Here is a 19,335-nt window from a genome sequence, read left to right as displayed (position 1 = left end):
TGTCTGCACATCTCCACAAGCAATGTATGTGAGATCTCATTGCTGTGCATCCTTGCCAGCATTTGGTATTATCAGTATTCTTTATTTTAGCTACTCTCATATATGTGTAGTAATAGCTTATTGTGATCCTAATTTGCATTTCCCTAATGACTGGTGATGGTGACCATCTTTGTATGTGCTCATTTGCCCTCTGTGTTTGCTCTTTGCTGAAATATCTTTGTATTGTTTGCACATTTTCTAATTGGATTGGTTTTGTTTCTATTTCGTTTTCAGAGTTCTTTATATATTCTAAATATGACACCTCTGTCAGATACGTGGTTTGCAAATATTTTCTCCTGGTGTGTAATTTGTCCTTTTATCCTCTTAAGAGGGTTTTTTTGCAGAGCAAAACTTTTACATTTTAATAAAGTAGAAATTTTTTCTTCTATAGATTTTTTTTATGTCATGTCTATATACACTCTTCTACCAAGCCCTAAGTCCCAAAGATTTTATTTTACTTTTATGCTAAAATATTTACAGGTTATTTTTCAATCCTATCACTCTTTTTTAGAAAATTGTAATAAAAATTACCATAAATAAAGAGTATTACTATCTTAACCATTTTTAAGTGTCCAGTTCAGTAGCATTGAGTATATTCATATTGTTGTAAAACAGATCTCTAGAACTTTTCACTTTGTATGATTGAAACTCTATACCCACTAAACAACTCCCCTTCAGCCCTGTACTCCCACCTACCACCCCTAGCCAGAGATAACCAGCTGCAGGAACACATTTTTATTGGGCTCTCTTGAGAAAGATGAATTGTTTTATAAAACTTGAATTTCCTATGAGTATAATCAAAGGAGATATCAGTTTTTTCTATTATTTAGTGCCTTTAAATTCACTTTAAGCCATTATTAAAAGTTTAAAATTCAAATATACTTTCTAATCGTCACTTAAATCTTTAATTCTAAGGACATTTTATTAAATTTAATTGCATATTAGATACATTCTTTGAGTTATATTCAACAAAAATGTTTCTTTGAAACAATCCAGTAGAGACATTTCCATGCTATTTACATAATACAGAGAAGCATTAATGAGAATTTAGACACATATGTTAAAAAAATAAAATATTAAATTAGGAAATATGTCATAATAAATCCATGGCCCTGGATTTTTTTTAAAAAAGTAAAGTGTATGGCCAAATTTTTATCTTAAGACATACAAAAGCAGTTAATGTAATCATGTTTTGTGATATTTTTGTAATATTAGATAACATTATAGTTCATTACATATGCAATAAGTCTAATTTTCATTTATCAAATAAAACTTAGAAAAACAAACATTTGTGCTACTCTTGAAGTAAATTACAAATAAGTAGCAAAATCAATTCTGTGAACAAAAGTTCTTAAACATAATAGATAACACAACAAAATAATATATAGATTTCAACCAATACCAATACTGTGAACAAATTGCTCTACCATTTTCTCCTTTGGAAAATGAAAGAGTAGGAAATATAGATGTTAAGTTAATCATGTGACTAAAAGTAATTTTGACAACGTTATTCATGAGTGATCTTTACTGGTTTTGTAAGTAAATTTTATTGTAAAAGCATAATCAGGCATTCTTGATTCATTGAGAATCACCTGGGTGTTATTATGACACATTAATCATGAAGATAAGCAAGTCCAAAGAATTGTCCAGTTCATTTCACAGGTTATCAAAAACCTGACTTTCTTTTCTATCTTCTCTTAGGACTGTGAATCATACTTTCAAATGATAATAAATTTTAATCATATAACTTTTGGAAAGTGATAAATCTTCAAGTTTACTGAATTGTCTCGTTCTAGACATTTCTCTATAGTGAGACTCACCTGGCATTTTCTAAAGATAGTTCTTTTCCTGACAGTGAATTTTTGTTTATCATTCAAACTTGCTACAGATGTTATTGCTATGCCTAGGCTAGAATCTCTATAAAGTAGTTAGCTCCTTCTTACAGACTAAAAAAGTGAACGAATGGTCTGTTTTCTGTCTGTTGTCCTGGTGAAATGATACATAGGACATTCTTTCATTTGAAGTATTTGGATGATAAAGTGAACGGTCACACTAGCTATTGAAAAGTAAAATGGTGGGGGGTGGGGAGATGCAGAAGAAAGACTCTCCAAATGAACAAAAGTGTCATGATTCCCCAGCATCACTGCAGGGACACAGGTATGCCATTGCATAGGTCATTACAAGCCTTAAAGATAAGATTGTGGATCTTATCTAACTGACCATCTAAAGAGTAAAAATTTTGTTAAAAGATGCTCAATAAAGATAATAGCTTTATTTTCTAAGATACATGTAAGTAGAAACTAAAGCTGTTCAACATGGTTGTTAAACCTAGATTCCTGAGAAGGACTCCCTGGGTTTCAATCCCAGTTCCAAATACTTCATCTAAGTTATGCTTTTCTCATCTCTAATACAGCAGATGCTAATAGTTCCTGTAGCATAAGATGATATGAAGTGGAAATTCAATGAGATAACATATGTCAAAGCATTTAGCACAGTGCCTGTCACATGCTAAGCACTCGACAAATGTCAGTTATTATTATTTAATGATATTATATATTCTCAATGAAGAACTCAATTGGGCATGTAAGTGACCTTCTAAATTCAGTGCAAATACATTCTTAAATATCACAGAACTGAACACAGGCAGTTCCAGTTTTCTTTTTCTCTAGATAGGATATGTTCACAATTAATCAGATTCAAAATAGATATCATGTAAATATATATAATTTAAGTTCCAAAATAATTGAGTCATTCATCTATTTTTCATTCATCCAATAAATATTAATTCAGAGAGCAGCCCGGGTGGCTCAGTGGTTTAGCGCCGCCTTCAGCCCAGGGTGTGATCCTAGAGACCCCCGGGATGGAGTCCCACATCAGGCTCCCTGCATGGAGCCTGCTTCTCCCTCTGCCTGTGTCTCTGCCTCTCTCTCTGTGTGTGTCTCTCATGAATAAATAAATAAAAATTTTAAAAAAATTAATTCAGAGCATGCTGTAAGTAGGTCACCGTGCCTTTTAATTAATACTGGAACACATACTTGAACTTACTCCCCTATGAAGAGGAACAATGGTAATAGGGAGTAAGGCCCTAATTCATGGCATAGCCCTTTCCAATTAGGAAAATTCATTTTCTATAAGGTAGCATAGTAGATATTTAGTATGAATCTTTGTATTAATCTATTTAAATGCCTCAAAGATGAAGACCTAAGGAATAAGTGAGCAGAACTTATATTTTTTTTCTTTTCATGAATTTGATTAAAGACAAACTTTCAGTGGTCAAACTAAACAAAGAAAACTTTCTTTGAAAATTTTTGTCTCTTTTAGGGTGAAATTTTGATTGGATTCTGAGATACTCTAAGGTACTATATGGTATTAGTGGGAAAGAGAAATGAGAAATTAGTAGAGGGGGCACAAATACCAACCACTTTCTATAGTACCATGCAAAGGGCTACAATTGCTAAAGTCCTTTATATTTAAAGTCAATACATTATATTATTAAAATAAAAGATAAAAATAAGGTTAACATTCAAACTATCCATGAAAAATAAGAACAACAGGAATTGAAAAGGGGCATACTCTGTATAACAGTTTAGGAATCGGAACTTTATTTACTTACTAGATATTAATACATTATTAAAATCTGATGGGACATTTTATCCTATTACTATGCAGTTTTCAAAGTAATTGAAACAAGTATTGACTCATAAAGCTTTATCTCTGTTAATATATTGCATTTTAATTTTTTAAAATTTTTTAAAATATTTATTATTTCAGAGAGAGAGAGAGAGAGAGAGAGAACAGGGCAGGGGGAGAGGGAGAAAGAGAGAATCCCAAGTAGACTCCAGGCTGAGTAAAGAGCCCAACGTGGGACATGATGTCATGACCCTGAGATCATGACCTGAGCCAAAACCATGAGTCAGTTGCTCAACCAACTTAGTCACCCAGGCATCTGTGTATTTTAATTCTGATGTCACAATTTAGATTGTTCTAAAAATAACAAAAAATTAATGAAATTTGATTTTTACTTATACAATGATCTGTTCAACACACATTTCGTGACCTAATTGTACCCTCTCTTTGGTAAGTCCAAGACCCAAGAAGGAGACAAATTTATATTTATAATACAGGGTAAAAAAACACAAAGAAATGTGGAGTTACTTGAACAAATGACATGGTATACACCTCACTGGGTATGAGAGATCCACCAGGAAGTAACGTCAGATTAAAGTTTTGAAAGCTAAACTTGAGTTAATCGGGGAGAAGTACAAGGGGATAGCATTCTACACTAAATCTCTATATGTTAAGATTAAGTCAAGACATTAGAGATAGATTAGCAATTTGGAAAACTGCAGTATTAAGAAACGGCAAAGGTGAGCCTGCAGAGGCTTGGCATGGAAGCTTCTATATTAAGTTAACATAGCAAGATTTGTGTTTAAAAAGATGACTTGGGCAGCTGTACAAAAAAATGGATTAATATAAGATGAGACAGAGGTAGGAAAATCAAGACCGCCACTGTTGGAGTTGTGAGAGTGGAGTGGGGAAGGCAATAAGTGGATTAATGAGCATTGAGAAGGTCAAAGAAACAGAGATTCATAACTAATGTTATGTTACTTAATAAAGGAGAAGAAAATATCACCATGAGTTCTGGGGTTTTGACATAAGTAACCAGATGCTAGGGAAAAAGAGAAATATACAATGGGAGAAGATTTACATTAGAGCATAAACTTAATATGAAAGTATCTGGGAATTTTAAGACATCATTAAATATACTTATTCTGCAAAACCCTGTTAGATAGAAAGAGTAATAGAATTTCCCAAGGTGCCTAATATGTAAACGTGGAGCAGTTTCCTACTTCAGCTTTTCTGCTTACTTAGTATTTTCAGCCAATTTACAATTGGTTATTATGAGTTAATCCATTTATCTTCCATGTGAGGTTAGTTAATGGAAGCATTCCATTTTTAACCTAAATGTCTGAAATAATTTTCCAGAAGTTTCTCCAGAGAGAATCTAAAAAGCCAAAACTCTAATTTTCTGCATACTTTTTCTGCTTAAAATTACTGAAATGAATTGCCTTTGCTAGGAAAAATAGCAAGCATTGACACTTTGAATTCAATTTACTATACAGATATTTAGGACTATTTTATCATGGGGCAGCAATTTCTCTTGCTTGGAAAATATCTTAGCCTAAGTAGTATGGCAAAATGGAAGGATACTGCATATGAGCTACAAATTGGTTTTGGTTTTATATATACCAATCATAAGTATACCATTTGAATTGGACTTAGTCAAATAACAAGTCTAATTTTTCACTGATTCAAGCTGTTTATATTAATTAAGTGACCTAATTGGTTGTCTGCCATCATATAAATACTATCCAAGACAATGTTATCAAATAATGAATTAAACCATGGTGTAAATCATGGTGTATGGCTCTGATACAAAGAATAAAAGGAAATCTGCCATTACTTAAAGGATATATTCTACTTTAAGAAAGCATATATGAAAAAAAAAAAGAAAGCATATATGTATGGTTAGCATGCTTCATACAAAATAGTGCTGCAATAAAATAATGGGCAGCTTCCAAGTCACCACTTTATGTGTATTATTCCTATTAGTAATATTTTTTAACATTAAGATGTTAAACACAGAGAAAGATGCCATATAAATTATAATTTTCACTACTACAATTTTATTGTTTTCTCAGTCAGTACCTAGTATACATTTCTATTTTTATTATTATTTTTTTATTTATTTATGATAGTCACACAGAGAGAGAGAGAGAGAGAGGCAGAGACATAGGCAGAGGGAGAAGCAGGGTCCATGCACCGGGAGCCCGATGTGGGACTCGATCCCGGGTCTCCAGGATCACGCCCCGGGCCAAAGGCAGGCGCCAAACCGCTGCGCCACCCAGGGATCCCCCCTAGTATACATTTCTATAAAGTATTTCTTCCCCAAATCATTGAACTCCTCCAAATGTTAATCTCCTTGTCACCAAGAACTGTGTGTTCCCTACCACCATCCCAAACAACTCTTCCCCCTTGGCTTCTGATTGTTCTGAACTCTGCTATACTGGACCCACCAGCACTAAGGACACCTAGCAGGCTTCACATTGTTGTCCTCAACCCAATCTAGTATACTGTAGTATGATTTTAATAGTCTACTCAAAGCCATTGACAATGTTTCATGTCTATTCATATTTCATTTAATTTGGTTATGATGATTTTGTCAAATATTTCAGTTATATATGCAATAGAAACTATTCTAATTTTGAAGGAAAGTCTAAGGCATTTGCAACATCATAGAAGTAATTTAGAACTTCTGGATATCAAAGAAAGGAATCATGACTATAAAGCACTAATAATGCATTTTTAGATATTTAACCACCCAGAGGTATCAGGACACCAGGTGTCAAGACAGAGATACCAAGAAACTATGAACCAACCACAGAAGCATCCCTGTAGCAGTGCTATATTATAACTATATGGACCTGTGCCCTATAGCATCGACACCAGGTACAACTTTAAAAATCCAAAAACCATGACATTTAAAGAATGTTCTACATGAAGACTGAAAGTCACCTTTCCCTGGTGTGTGAAAGCAGTGGAGATGAGAAGAACAAAGGTTGGGAAACATGCTTTTGTGGTGATGGAAGATTCGGGGCAAGTATATAGTTATATTTCCTTGCCTTAAACCAATATTTGTGGAGGAAAAGTAGTATGTTTTTCTTGTAGAGATTGTATAGCAAAGGCAGAAAATATTCATTTCCTAGTAAGGATGTTTTCTTCCAATATGACAGGAGGATGACAATTACATGAAAATTATTAAAAATATTTCTACATAGAGTAAGCATAATTGAGAAAAGAACTTTTTAAGGCAAATGGCAAAAGTTTCTCTTTAAAGAATTCTTTGGTTATAAACAGGTCTTGAATGACATTAGTTCTGCGTAGTATTAACTGGTTTTGCTGGTATGTCTTCTGTGCATCTCTTGATGACCAAGATGAAATTAATTATCCTGGGTTATAGCTCATAGAACATATTTAATATAATCGACCTTGATTTAATGTAAAATACTTACAGAATGAAAATATAATCTGAGATAGCATATATCATTACAAAGCTACTGCTGAGTATTTTGCATAAACTTTTCATCTGTTTAAAAATAAAAACTCAGATATTCTTAACAGGAAACATAACAAAGCTGAAGTATAAACTGTACATCTTCCCATGACTCTTGACATGATGTTTTTCATTCACTGGCTCACAGATTCCTGAGTTAAATAAAGCAAAATGAAATATAATTAGTATGTCCTAATTATTCTATAACTTATTATCACTTTAGTAAAGCAAAAAGTGCTAGAAAGGAATGATTCAAACCACTGCCAAAACTAACAGTATTTTCTAAATACTCAGGAAAAAAATGTTGATGAACTATGAAAATTTTGGTTCTAATCAGTAAAGAAAATAAGCTTATGTGGATTTCTTTATAATGCTAAATACATGGGAGTATATGAGAATTAAAAAAGGAAAATCCAGAAAATCTAAGAGAGAAAAAAAATAAGACTACATGAAAAGTAGTACCAGGAATTAGCCTGTGGTGACATATATATGTGCATATATATAGGCAATGCAAAAGATTTACTTTTAGATTGGTTGCTACATGTTCTCTGACAGAAAAAAAGATGTCATTTATTTTTGCATAACTATAAAATTTCTCCTATAATATTGTAAACAAGCATATTCAAGCACATACTGAATGATTAGGTCTTATATGAAACTAGAAAATGTAGCTGGAATAATAGTCTATGTATATTGAATTTTACCTTTTATTTGGAATATCATTTAGAAGTGACTTACATTTTTTCTGTGCCTGGGGGCATTATTTTCTATACCATTGCTATCGTCTGATTTCCTGCACAGAAAAGAAAGAAAATCACAAGATATTTACACTGCATTAAATCAAGTCAATACATCATTTATATCATGGCCATCAGGTTAAAATGTAAAAGGTCAATTGAAACAATTCATTTTTCCTAAAAAAATGTTTTACTCATAAAGTTGATTTTGTTTTCATACTGTTGCTTAGAGAAGAGCTGTTGCCACAAATGGCACTGAACCAAGTTGTTTGTTTTATGCAGAGGGAGAACTGCTTCTCTGCCAACATGAGTAAGGACTTGCATATATGGCTATAATTTGTGTGTAGTTGTGAGGCTTGCAAGATAATAGCCAATCAGAAGTTCAGCCAACATGTGAGATACACATGCTGTAATCTGACATGTCTATTACAATGAATTAGAGGTTATTTTTTTAATTTTATTTATTTATTCATGAGAGACACATAGAGAGAGGCAGAAACACAAGCAGAGGGAGAAGCAGGCTCTCCGCAAGGAGCCCGATGTAGGACTTGATCCCAGGATCCAGGATTCCAGGATCACGCCCTGAGCCAAAGGCAGACGCTCAACCACTGAGCCACCCAGGTGTCCCATGAAGTAGAGGTTAAATATGATTCTTGGCTACCCAATGTGCATCAGTGCAATACTACAAAAGGGGGCTTGTCATAAGACAAGAAGGACTACGCTAGGTAATGATGCATAACGAATACCCTTCTAGGTGTTATGGGCAGGCCTGAGCTCATTAAGCTATTACCAGCAGGTAATAAATTCAATTTAATCAAAATTTGGGGGACACTGGGGTGGCTCAGTGGTTGAGCACCTGCCTTTGGCTCAGGTCATGATCCCGGGGTCCAGGATTGAGTCCCATATTAGGCTCCCTGCATAGAGCCTGCTTCTCCCTCTGCCTGTGTCTCTGCCTTTCTCTCTCTCTGTCTCTAATGAATACATAAATAAAATCTTAAAAAAAATAATAAGAATGGGCATCAGTAAAAGAGAACCAGAAAGATAAAACACTCATAGCACTACAAACAAGATGTCCAAGTTTCCTTGGACAGAAAGAGATGCAGTTTCCTTCCAACTATAATTAAGAGTTTATGCTAAGATAACACCGTTTTGTTTTTCCTATCTGAGGTTAGGGAACTCCTGATACAATTTTCATGCCCTTACTTTAGGAGCTCATATGATGTTGATTTATCTTACCTGCCATACATGAACAGAGTAAAAATAACTATTTGAATTATGTCTACGAATATCTAAATGACAGCTGTCCACCCTACTTCTACTCTTTAACCATGGCTATAGACCACACATCAGAACTTGTGCTGGCTGAGGAAGATAGACTTCAAGTGCCATTCTGTGTTGGTTATATTTGTTCAGGCCTTCCATTTCCTACATTGCCTTCAGCAAATTTAATCTGATCTCATTTTCTTGCTCCATCCCTGGGCAGTGTTACTCAGACTTTAATTCCAGTCTTGGGAACCTCCATAACTGGACTCCATGCTCAGTCCTCTGGCTTAGAAGAACTAGTCACACACATCTTCACTGAACTAAATTACATCCTGATAATTTTCTTCTCAGCCCTCTTCATTTTCCACTCTAAACAAAGGGACTGTAAGAGAACGTGGGGCACAATATGTGTTCTTTCAGAAATAGTAACTAATAGAATTCTAGGCCAGTGATTTTCAATATGACAGGGACTTAGAATCAGTGATAGACATTTTAAAGAAATACAACCCAGGCACCAATCCCAGAGGTTCTGATCCAGGAGATTCAGTAAAGTCTGAGCAACTGCATTTTTAAGGAACATCCTAAGTGACCAAAAATATAGCCAGGGTTAAGAAATACTGCTTTACACAAATAATACTTCCTCATGGTTATTGAACACCCCTGTGCATCAAAGCCTATGCTAAGCATTTTTACAGACAGAATATCATTTAATCCAAAAGCCTAATATGGCAAATACTATCATTAAATATTGATATATTGTTGTGGACAAAATTGAAGTACAGAGAAGAAAAAGGGGGATACTAATATAGGCAGGCAAACTCCACTTGCCTCTCCACAACATGGATGTGTACAGAAAATAACACACACATAATATACTCTTGTACTTTTTTCCTAACTGCAAACTTTTGTTTAATTTAAATGCAATTAGCTAACATAAGTACATCATTAGTTTCAGATGTAGACTTTAGTAATTCATCAGTTGTGTATAACACCCAGTGCTCATTACATCATGTGCTCTCCTTAATGCTCATCACTCAGTTACCCCATCCCCTACCCCTCTCCCTTCCAGTAACCCTCAGTTTATTTCCTAGTGTTAAGAGTCTTTCATAGTTTGTCTCCCATTCTGATTTCTTCCCCTATAATCCTCTGTTCTGTTTCACATATTCCACATGAGTGAAACCATATAATTATCTTTCTCTGACTGAACTTATTTTGCTCAGCATAATACCCTCCAGTTCTGTCCATGTCAATTGAAATGGTAAAATTTCATCCTATCTGATGGCCGAGTAATATTCCATTGTGTGTGTGTATATATATATATATTCATCTGTCAGTGGACATCTGGGCTCTTTCCATAGTTTGGTTATTATGGACATTGCTGCTGTAAACACTGGAGTACAAGTTCCCCATTTGGATCATAACCTTTGTATCTTTGAGGTAAACACCTAGTTTAACCGCAAACTTTTTATTCCATTTCATATTTATCTGTATTTTACTCAAATGAAACTTTATCCGTAAAAAATAATACTTACAGCTGTTCAATTTGTTCAAATTCTTTCCCATCATCTGTGTAATAAAAGAGGACTTTATTAAGATTGGTTTATTATTCTTATGGAGTATGTATGTTGACTTAACTTTCCCCAAGTTAAGAATGCATCCCGTGGTTTTCCCTCTTTGGAACAAAAGAGAGACGGTACTACATAAGACGCCTGCATGTCCATCACTTCCTCCTCTTTCCCTGCTCTCTGGACCTTACTTGCAATGTTGATCAAGCATAGTCTAGTATCTAGGATTTTCAAGATCAGAATGATTGATTTGTAATTCTTTAAGTTATTAAAAATTTAGTACAAATCAGAAAAGAATATAGAACGTAAGATAAATTTTCTTAGAGGACCATTGTTTTCTCAACCCGGAATCTATCAAGTACATGCTACAAAAATAGAAAACTCACCAATGTCTCTTTGATGAGAACTCCAGAATGTTTGATAAATATATTCTAAGTGAGTTACCTAAGTGAAAGACTGTCTTTGAGATCTTTTATGTTAAGCTATCACAGAATCTTCTAATATTCTAGTACCAAAGCACCTATCACTTGTCTGGTGTTTAGGTACCAGTAACACCAAAGCAAAAGGAAAAAAAGCTCATTTTTTATAACAAATTTTTTAGGAAGTTGAAATAGAAAGACCGTCAATATAAGTTCATAGTGCTGTCACCATTAATACTACATAAATACCCCTCCAACTAACAAAGATTAGATATTTCCCCAAAAATCTAAAGCCACTACTATATTAAGTCATCATGCAAACATTATCTAAAGAAAGAAATCCTACCTGTGAGCTTCTTTTTCTTTTGGGTGTGTGTTTCATAAAGCAGAATAACAGCCACTACAATAACAACTTCAGCAGCTATTCCAAGAAATGGTTTCAGGGGAACCAAATAACTCAGCACAACAAGTTCAACGCGTTGTTCGCTCTCGCCTAAGGGGAAAGCTGCACGGCACCAGTAAGATCCCTTATTGTCTTCTGAAAGATGCGTTATCTTGAGCCTTGTCTCATTGGCATTTGTTCCCTTGATCTCATACTTATCATTCATTTGAACATCAATAGGAACCTAATATAAGGAGACATTAAAACCCATTCCTATAACAATCATAAAAGATACATGTTCTGAATGATTGAGTTTTGAGCAAAAGCTATAAAGCATATTAACGCTTATGAAAAGTTTACATATCAGAGTCCAAGAGCTTCATCTCCCAAAGATAGCAAAGAGAAGGGGTATTTTAAGTGCTAAGCACTCAGTGTTTGAAACTATAGTGTAGGTTGTTGTGGGTAAATATTAGAATTAAAGATCCAGAAAAACCCAGCCATCTGGGTTTCTCATTCTGATCCCCAACTAGCTTTCAAAGTACTTCCTCCTTTACAAGAGCAGGTGCACATCAAATCAACTACTGAATTTATGAATTAATGAAACTACTAAGTGTGATCATGCCTGTAAAGGAAGATCACTTGCTCCTGACCCTGGGAGTTCCTCAGACTGGAAATAAGGATGCAATCTTCAGGCTTTTGAAGCTGATGTAGAGGAAATGGTAAAAATCCCATGAGCCTGGTATATGTGGTTGTCTGCACACCTGTCTTCTCATATCTGAATTTCTTTCTCAGACAAGCTGGCTTCTGAGATTCACTGGATTTTCCCCAGCCTCTCAAGGGCCATACTAAGCTAGTTTGGAGTTGATTTATTTAATCCGTTCAAATTAAAACTTATTCTCATGCCATTTGATGTGCACTGTGCTATCACTCAACTGCACTGCTCAATAAATGCTAATCTGCATAAAAATATTCTTGGAGGTTATCTGATGAAGAACTGTCTGTGAGTTTATTTGCTCCCCAAAATTAAAGCAACCTGGCTCCCTATGCACAGCACTGCCTGTGCTGCTTTTTCAAAGTACCCTCTCTAACTCGGAGCTGATAAATCAAAGGAATGCATGTTTAATAGGCACCTCAGGTGATTCCAATGGGGATGGTTGGTCTACATTTTGATAAAACACTTGACTTAAAGTTTTGACCTATACCCTCTTCCCTACACTTCCCTCAGAGCCTAATATGACCCAAGTATAAGGCCAAATTAAGAGAAAATTACTACAGCAAATGGAGAGAAGCACAGGCTACATTCTAAAAGTTTAATATAATTAGCTTTAGGGGGTTTTTTTCTGTGTAGTGTCACATATAAATAATCTAGTCTATGTATTTCAAGTACTACAACTGATATTTATCTTTATAGATTTACATACATTTTTTCTAATATTTACCTACACAAAATGATTGCCTTTCCTAATCATCTGTAAGAAGATAAGCAGAAATATTAATGGTTTAAATCTAAGTGATTTGGAGCTTTCTTTAAAAACTTAAACCAATGTTATCACAAAATCAGTCACTCTCCCTTTTAAGTTCTTCTTCTGGTTCCCTTCAACAGTCTGTGGCGGTAGCAATTCTGTCTAAGAAGGAACCTAGTATTTCATTGTCAGATTTGCACTGTCTTGGGATGCCTGCGTGGCTCAGTGGTTAAGCATCTGCCTTCGGCTCAGGGCATGATCCTGGAGTCCTGGGATTGAGTCCCACATGGGGCTCCCTGCACGGAGCCTACTTCTCCCTCTGCCCATGTCTCTGTGTCTCTCTCTCATGAATAAATAAATAAAATCTTAAAAAAAAAAAAAAAAAGGGATCCCTGGGTGGCGCAGTGGTTTGGCGCCTGCCTTTGGCTCAGGGTGCGATCCTGGAGACCCGGGATCGAATCCGATGTCGGGCTCCCGGTGCATGGAGCCTGCTTCTCCCTCTGCCTATGTCTCTGCCTCTCTCTCTCTCTCTGTGTGTGACTATCATAAATTAAAAAAAAAAAAAAAAAAAAAAAAAGATCTGCACTGTCTTGTACTGTCTGCCCTTTCTAGAATTACAGCTTGCCTTTACAGGACTTTAATTTCAATGCTCATTAGTATCAGAGTAGTAGATAGATATCCCCTATTTAGGACAACGCCCTAAATTTCCCTGCTATTAGAGAACATTTGGGAGGAAGAAAGAAAGAAATTTTTTTCTGAATATCTATGTTTTTCTTATTATCAGCTCTTTGAATAGCCATTAATTTTTTATAGGAATGTAAGTATTTGACTTCCCTTAGAATTCTGGAAGGCCAAAAGAGGCCAATGACACTTACTGAAAGAACCCAGGCCCTCAGTTTTAAGTTACCAAATTTTCATTCTTTTCTCAAATGGCACCACTGTATTGCATTCTATCACAAATGTTTCCAGAGACAGAAGCTGGAAAAGAAAACTACCTTTTTTCCTAGATACTTTCATGGAATGATAAGAAAAAGAATCTTTTTGTTAGGGTTATTTCTAAACTCATCAATTAAAATTGAATTCTAACTTCCTTCTAAAAAATTTAAATGTTATTAAATCTTAAAAAATGAAATACCAGTTAATAAAACATTTAGAGTCTCTTCAGGTGTAAATTGTAATATGCTAAAAACATGAAATGACAATTCCACTGCTCTTTCTTTATGAAGACATAGTCCTAGGAATTCTGAGTCTGTTAATAATCTTATTATTTATGAAATTAAAGCTTTCACTTTATTTTCTTCAAATCAAAGACATATGATCTTACCTGTGCACTCCCATTATTACTGTACCAGGTCCAATTTAAAGAAGAACAGTGTTGACATTTACATATCAAGACAACTGAATCCCCCACATAAGTGATCAATGGTTTGTTTTTCCCTTGAACTTCAGGGACTAAGAAAAATTTAGAGAAATATATGTTACTGAAACAGTTTGAATAGGGAAATGTATTCAAGTTGAAGATAAATTCTCCTTTCATTTTCTCATCAATATTATCTTTTACATAATATTAGTTACATATAACATAAAACTATTTTTTTAATTAGAATATAGTTGATACATAGTATTACATTAGTTTCAGGTGTACACATAGTGATCAGACCAAGTGTTCATGTTATGCTATGCTTACCACATATGTATGTACCATCTACCGCCATGAAATACTATTACAATATCATAGACTATATCCTCTATGCTGTACCTTTCTTCCCCCGGACTTATCCACTCCATAAACAGAATCCTATACTTCCCACCCCCTTTTACTCATTTTGTTCATTTCCACCACCACACCTCACCCCTCTGGCAACCACCAGTTTGTTGTGTCTATATATGATTTTTTCTTCTGCTTCTGATTGTTTTGTATGATAAATTTCCTAAGACAGTTCGAGGCAGATGCCATTAGTAACAGAATAAAAATGAGCACTGAATTTAGAAAAATTAAATTTTAAGGATGTGAATAACTTGGTAAAAAAATTAAAACATAAGAACATAAGAAAAGCATTAACAAGACAGCCAACAGCTCCAAGATGGAATCACTATTATGGAATGTGCACTTATACTAGAGATATAGATTGACCAATAAAGATGACTTTTATTTTTTTTCTTTTACTCATTTTAGCAGATTTTTGGTTTTATGTTTTGTTTTTCTTTTTGTTTGGCAATAGAAAGTATAAAATCATGTCTAATTTTTTAATGCTATTTTGATAAATTTTATAGATATTATTTGATATTCACTTGTTAGGAATCTTGTTTTTATATTTTATTTTGGGGAAAGCTAGGGTAGAAATAGACCCAGTTTTAAGTACTAAAGTTAGATTTCTAGATTAAATACATTTTCTAAGTGCTCTTAGCTTTGTACTACCCGAAGATAATTAGGCATTTGCTGAATGTCTGAATCAGAAAGATGAGGAAGGGGGAAATCATTGGTAATGACTCAAAAAGAAATTCTGACTTGTATAACTACCAAAGAAGTGGTAAACTAGGGTTAGAGAATAGGATTTCTTTATAGGTTCTGTCCTTAGGTGATTAAGGTTACAAAAAGGTATGGGGAGTCCTCTTTTTTCCTTATTGTTTAAATTATACCTAAAAACCCTCTCCTTCATCATAACTGCTGACCAGCAGAATGTTGAATGAGACAGTGTGAATAAAAAAGAGATGCCGGGGCAGCCCCGGTGGCGCAGCGGTTTAGCGCCACGTGCAGCCCAGGGCATGATCCTGGAGTCCTGGGATGGAGTCCCACGTCGGGCTCTCTGCATGGAGCCTGCTTCTCCCTCTGCCTGTGCCTCTGCCTCTCTCTCTCTCTCTCTCTGCATCTCTATGAATAAATAAAGTCTTAAAAAATATATTAAAAAAAAAAGAGATGCCAACAGGAGGAAGGTATGTCACCCATGACAGCATAAATGCTTCAAGTAATTCATAAGAAAGATAATAGAGCAATCTTTAAGTCAATTGTTCTCACACTTTTCATAACCAGGGAAACATGTTTTGATGAAACTGAATGGTCTACAATTTTACATACCCAAAGATGTGAACCTCCAATCAGAAATTATAAAACATCCACTAACACTTTATGAAAACCTAGTCAGGTACCACTAGGGCACTCTTGAGAGAGGACAGAGGGAGTATATGTGACTACGTTCATTTAAGACATCCCAGTCAGAAGATAATCTGAGCATTCCTTTTGACTGAGACCACTAGTGTCCCACATTCTCTGTTGGTCACCATCAGGCTCGGGAATATTTAGTTAATATGTGGTTAATATGTGTCCATTTCAAAGGTCAGGTCATTAAGTGTTTGAAGGAAGTCAGCACAATGTGATAATAATGTGACAAAGAATTTATTTGGGTCCAGGAAATACATACCTTCAAATTACAGTTTCAGTGTTAGTAATGTTGAGGACTTAGGTAGGTCATAACCCATCCTACCGTGTTGTTGAAAGGATTAGATAGGAAATCATAATACATAAAGTGTTTGCTGCAGAATAAACACCACAAAATTTTTATCGTGTACTGGTACTGCTTCTCTTAATTGACCTTTCTCACAATTTGTAATCCCATGGCCTTATTACATAGTGGTCATTAGCCAACTTACTGGGGTAGATCATCATCATGTGCAAGAATGATTTCTAGGTCAGCTAGGCATGTGGAACAGAGAAGAAATAAGACGTAGCTTAAAAAAAAAGAGAACTAGAAATTCATCTGAGTACATCTCAGAACTGTAGGAATGCATAAAAACACCCCAAAACATGGGAAAGGCTCCAAACTGAGTCCTTTATAGACCATCCAGTCCATATGAGAGATTAAACGAGTAAAATGATGAAAAATACAAGGGGATGAATTCACAGGGGACAAGGCCCAAAAGGGTGAAGAAACAGGAGCTTTGAGATGTGGGTGACAGCACCCATCCATCCTTTAATAACATCTATTAAACAACTTAGTGAAGCTGTAAAACAAATTCTACTGTTTGAAACACATTCAGGTGCTTGGTGAAAGCAGTTGAATAAGATTTTGTATAAGGATTACAATTTCAGTATAAATTAAAATAATTTAAATCATGGTGCCTCATTACTTCTCCTTATCATAACAAGAAATTAAATTGGTTAAAAAGTTAAAAAGAAAATCTTGTTTCCAGACTATAGTATGTGGAGCAGAAAGAACACATGGAATACTAACTTTATATATTACATAAAATCTAAGAATAAAAACGGACCCATTCACTACATACCAGCTATAAAAGGAAAAAGCAGAATAAAGCAACACTTTGACATAACCTATGAGTGAATTTTTTAAATAGAAGAATAATTGCTATCCTATTTTTTTATTTAAAAAATAAAAGTAAAGATTGTGTCTCTCACAATCTCATGTAAGTGTTCTACCTATTAAGCCAAACTACTTTTGTCCAGTTTCCTCCGTCTATGGCTCCCTCCTCTGGGCTCATTGGGGACCCAGATAGCAGTCTAATGCAGGAAAACAACCAATACAAGAAAATTGGACACAACGTTAGGCTCCAAGAGAATAGGTTGACCATCTGTCCTGATATTAACATAAGTGTATTTTGTTTTGGAGAAACAAGACAGTAAATTTCAGCATCAAAATGTTACAGGTTTAAATTAGGCTGAACCATTGAATATTTCATTCTGTTTCGTTTTTCTTACAATAGATCCAGTTTTCTCACTAGACACACTGGAGGTGATGGCAACAAAGGCTGGGCAGTGGCCCATGGATTCAAGTCCCTGGTGACCTCTCTAGAAAATCCCTCCTCTCATTCAGCCCTCCAGTTTTCCAGTCCTTGAGAGGAGGATTATCCTGGATTAGTCATGGTCCAGGGCACTGATTTGGCCCTGTTTTCTAGGGATATAAATCTGGAGGTATAAATAACTCAGCCTCATGCTCAGCATATTTTTCCAGACTCAGAAGAATATTATTCTCCTGTCTAGAGGAGTAAAGACCAAATTGACCTTGGGCCGTGAAGGAATACATGGCTCTTCTTTGGCTTAAGGTTAGTTTCCTAATTGAAGAAAAAGAAGCCTTCTGTATGGCAAAGCCTTCCAAGAATTCCAACAAGGTTTGTGACCAATACTGGCCACTAATAAAATGTTACTTTGTTTTGGTGTCCCATTTTTTGTGTATTTTCCTTACTTGAGATTTTGTTGGGAAAAGGAATGACTAAACCAAGTCAGGACAAAGTTATTTGAGGGCCTCCTGACAGAACACTATGATCAACCAGTTCAAGACCACTTCTTAGTCATACTTCATTCCAATATGCCCAATACCTGGTGTGGCATTGTTGTTAAATGAAGTCTGAGGACACAGAAACTCTTGGAAAGATAAACCCTACTTTAGGGAAGGCCTCAACTGAAGATCAGCCAATTAAGCTGAGTCAAGCTGGGCTAAAATAAGAATTCTTTTTTGAAGCCACAAAGTTCCTTCCAAACCACAGGTGAAGCAGAAGCACAGTCTTGAGTTCCACGCGGAAAGGTACAACAGGTACATATCTGACATTGTTTTTCAGTAGTGCAGCTCTGTTATAGTTACTTCTCGAGCCAGGCTAGGCTTGCCTCAAAACAAACACTGCTTTGAAGGCAGACGCTGAAACCAGCTTTATTGGCCACTAGTTAAGGGCAGTTTCTGCTTTCCCAGCTTGTTGATCTCCCATCCCAGATAACCATCCTCCTTCTCAATCTCAGTGTGATTCTTTCTGGGAATTAATTAGGTCATGCTTTATCAGGAAAATATGTATTGAAATATGATCAAAATACTGGAATCTACCCATAGGCCAAGAATCAAAAGTAGAAGAAGGGGCAATATTTGGGGGAAAACATGGCAAAAAATACACTTTTTTCAGTAAGCCTCTAAGAGGCACAGGACTAGAAATCATGATGGGCAGCTGAAAGGGGCTTTTCAAGAAAATGTTGGGTATTTTTTGAGGTTTAGGTGAGTAACATACAATTATGCTATTAAACTATCCCAATGAAATGTTAAGATCAGGGTACAGACTATGGACTGTGCCATGACTAGTGATGCCAGAGGGAAACAAAATCAAAATTCTATTTTCTTTTCATCTCTTCTGCTTTCTTGACTATCCCCTCAACTATTGGCCAAGAGGACATTAACCATGACTCTGCTATACTTTATATGGTTGACAACAGCAGTGTAGATCTAAATTATAAAACGCACCATGGTCAGGAAACCCTAGTTTGTCTGAACCTCTCCAGAGGTCACAGTTGGTTCTGGGCTGCTACTTATGGTTGAAAATATTTATGCAAAGAAGGACAGCAATTAATGTGTACTGCTGAC

The 19,335-nt window shown here is 35.3% G+C and overlaps 1 protein-coding gene across 1 annotated transcript in view; it reads right to left on the bottom strand.

The window, feature by feature from the left end:
• Positions 1–935: 935 nt before the first annotated feature.
• The window catches only part of EMB (embigin), a 53,592-nt gene continuing 35,192 nt past the window's right edge, over positions 936–19,335 (bottom strand). The window contains exons 7-11 of the mRNA XM_077896020.1: positions 14,307–14,434; positions 11,484–11,763; positions 10,686–10,719; positions 7,892–7,946; positions 936–7,305 (exon numbers count right to left, since the gene is read on the bottom strand). Coding sequence (XP_077752146.1) covers positions 7,288–7,305; positions 7,892–7,946; positions 10,686–10,719; positions 11,484–11,763; positions 14,307–14,434 — 515 coding nt within the window. The 3' untranslated portion in view covers positions 936–7,287. The remainder of the gene's footprint in view (positions 7,306–7,891; positions 7,947–10,685; positions 10,720–11,483; positions 11,764–14,306; positions 14,435–19,335) is intronic.

This window comes from Canis aureus, chromosome 4 (genome assembly GCF_053574225.1).
Source record: "Canis aureus isolate CA01 chromosome 4, VMU_Caureus_v.1.0, whole genome shotgun sequence".
NCBI classification, from domain to species: Eukaryota; Metazoa; Chordata; class Mammalia; order Carnivora; family Canidae; genus Canis; species Canis aureus.
Note: the sequence above shows the minus strand (reverse complement) of the source record. Positions and strands in the feature narration are given on the sequence as shown.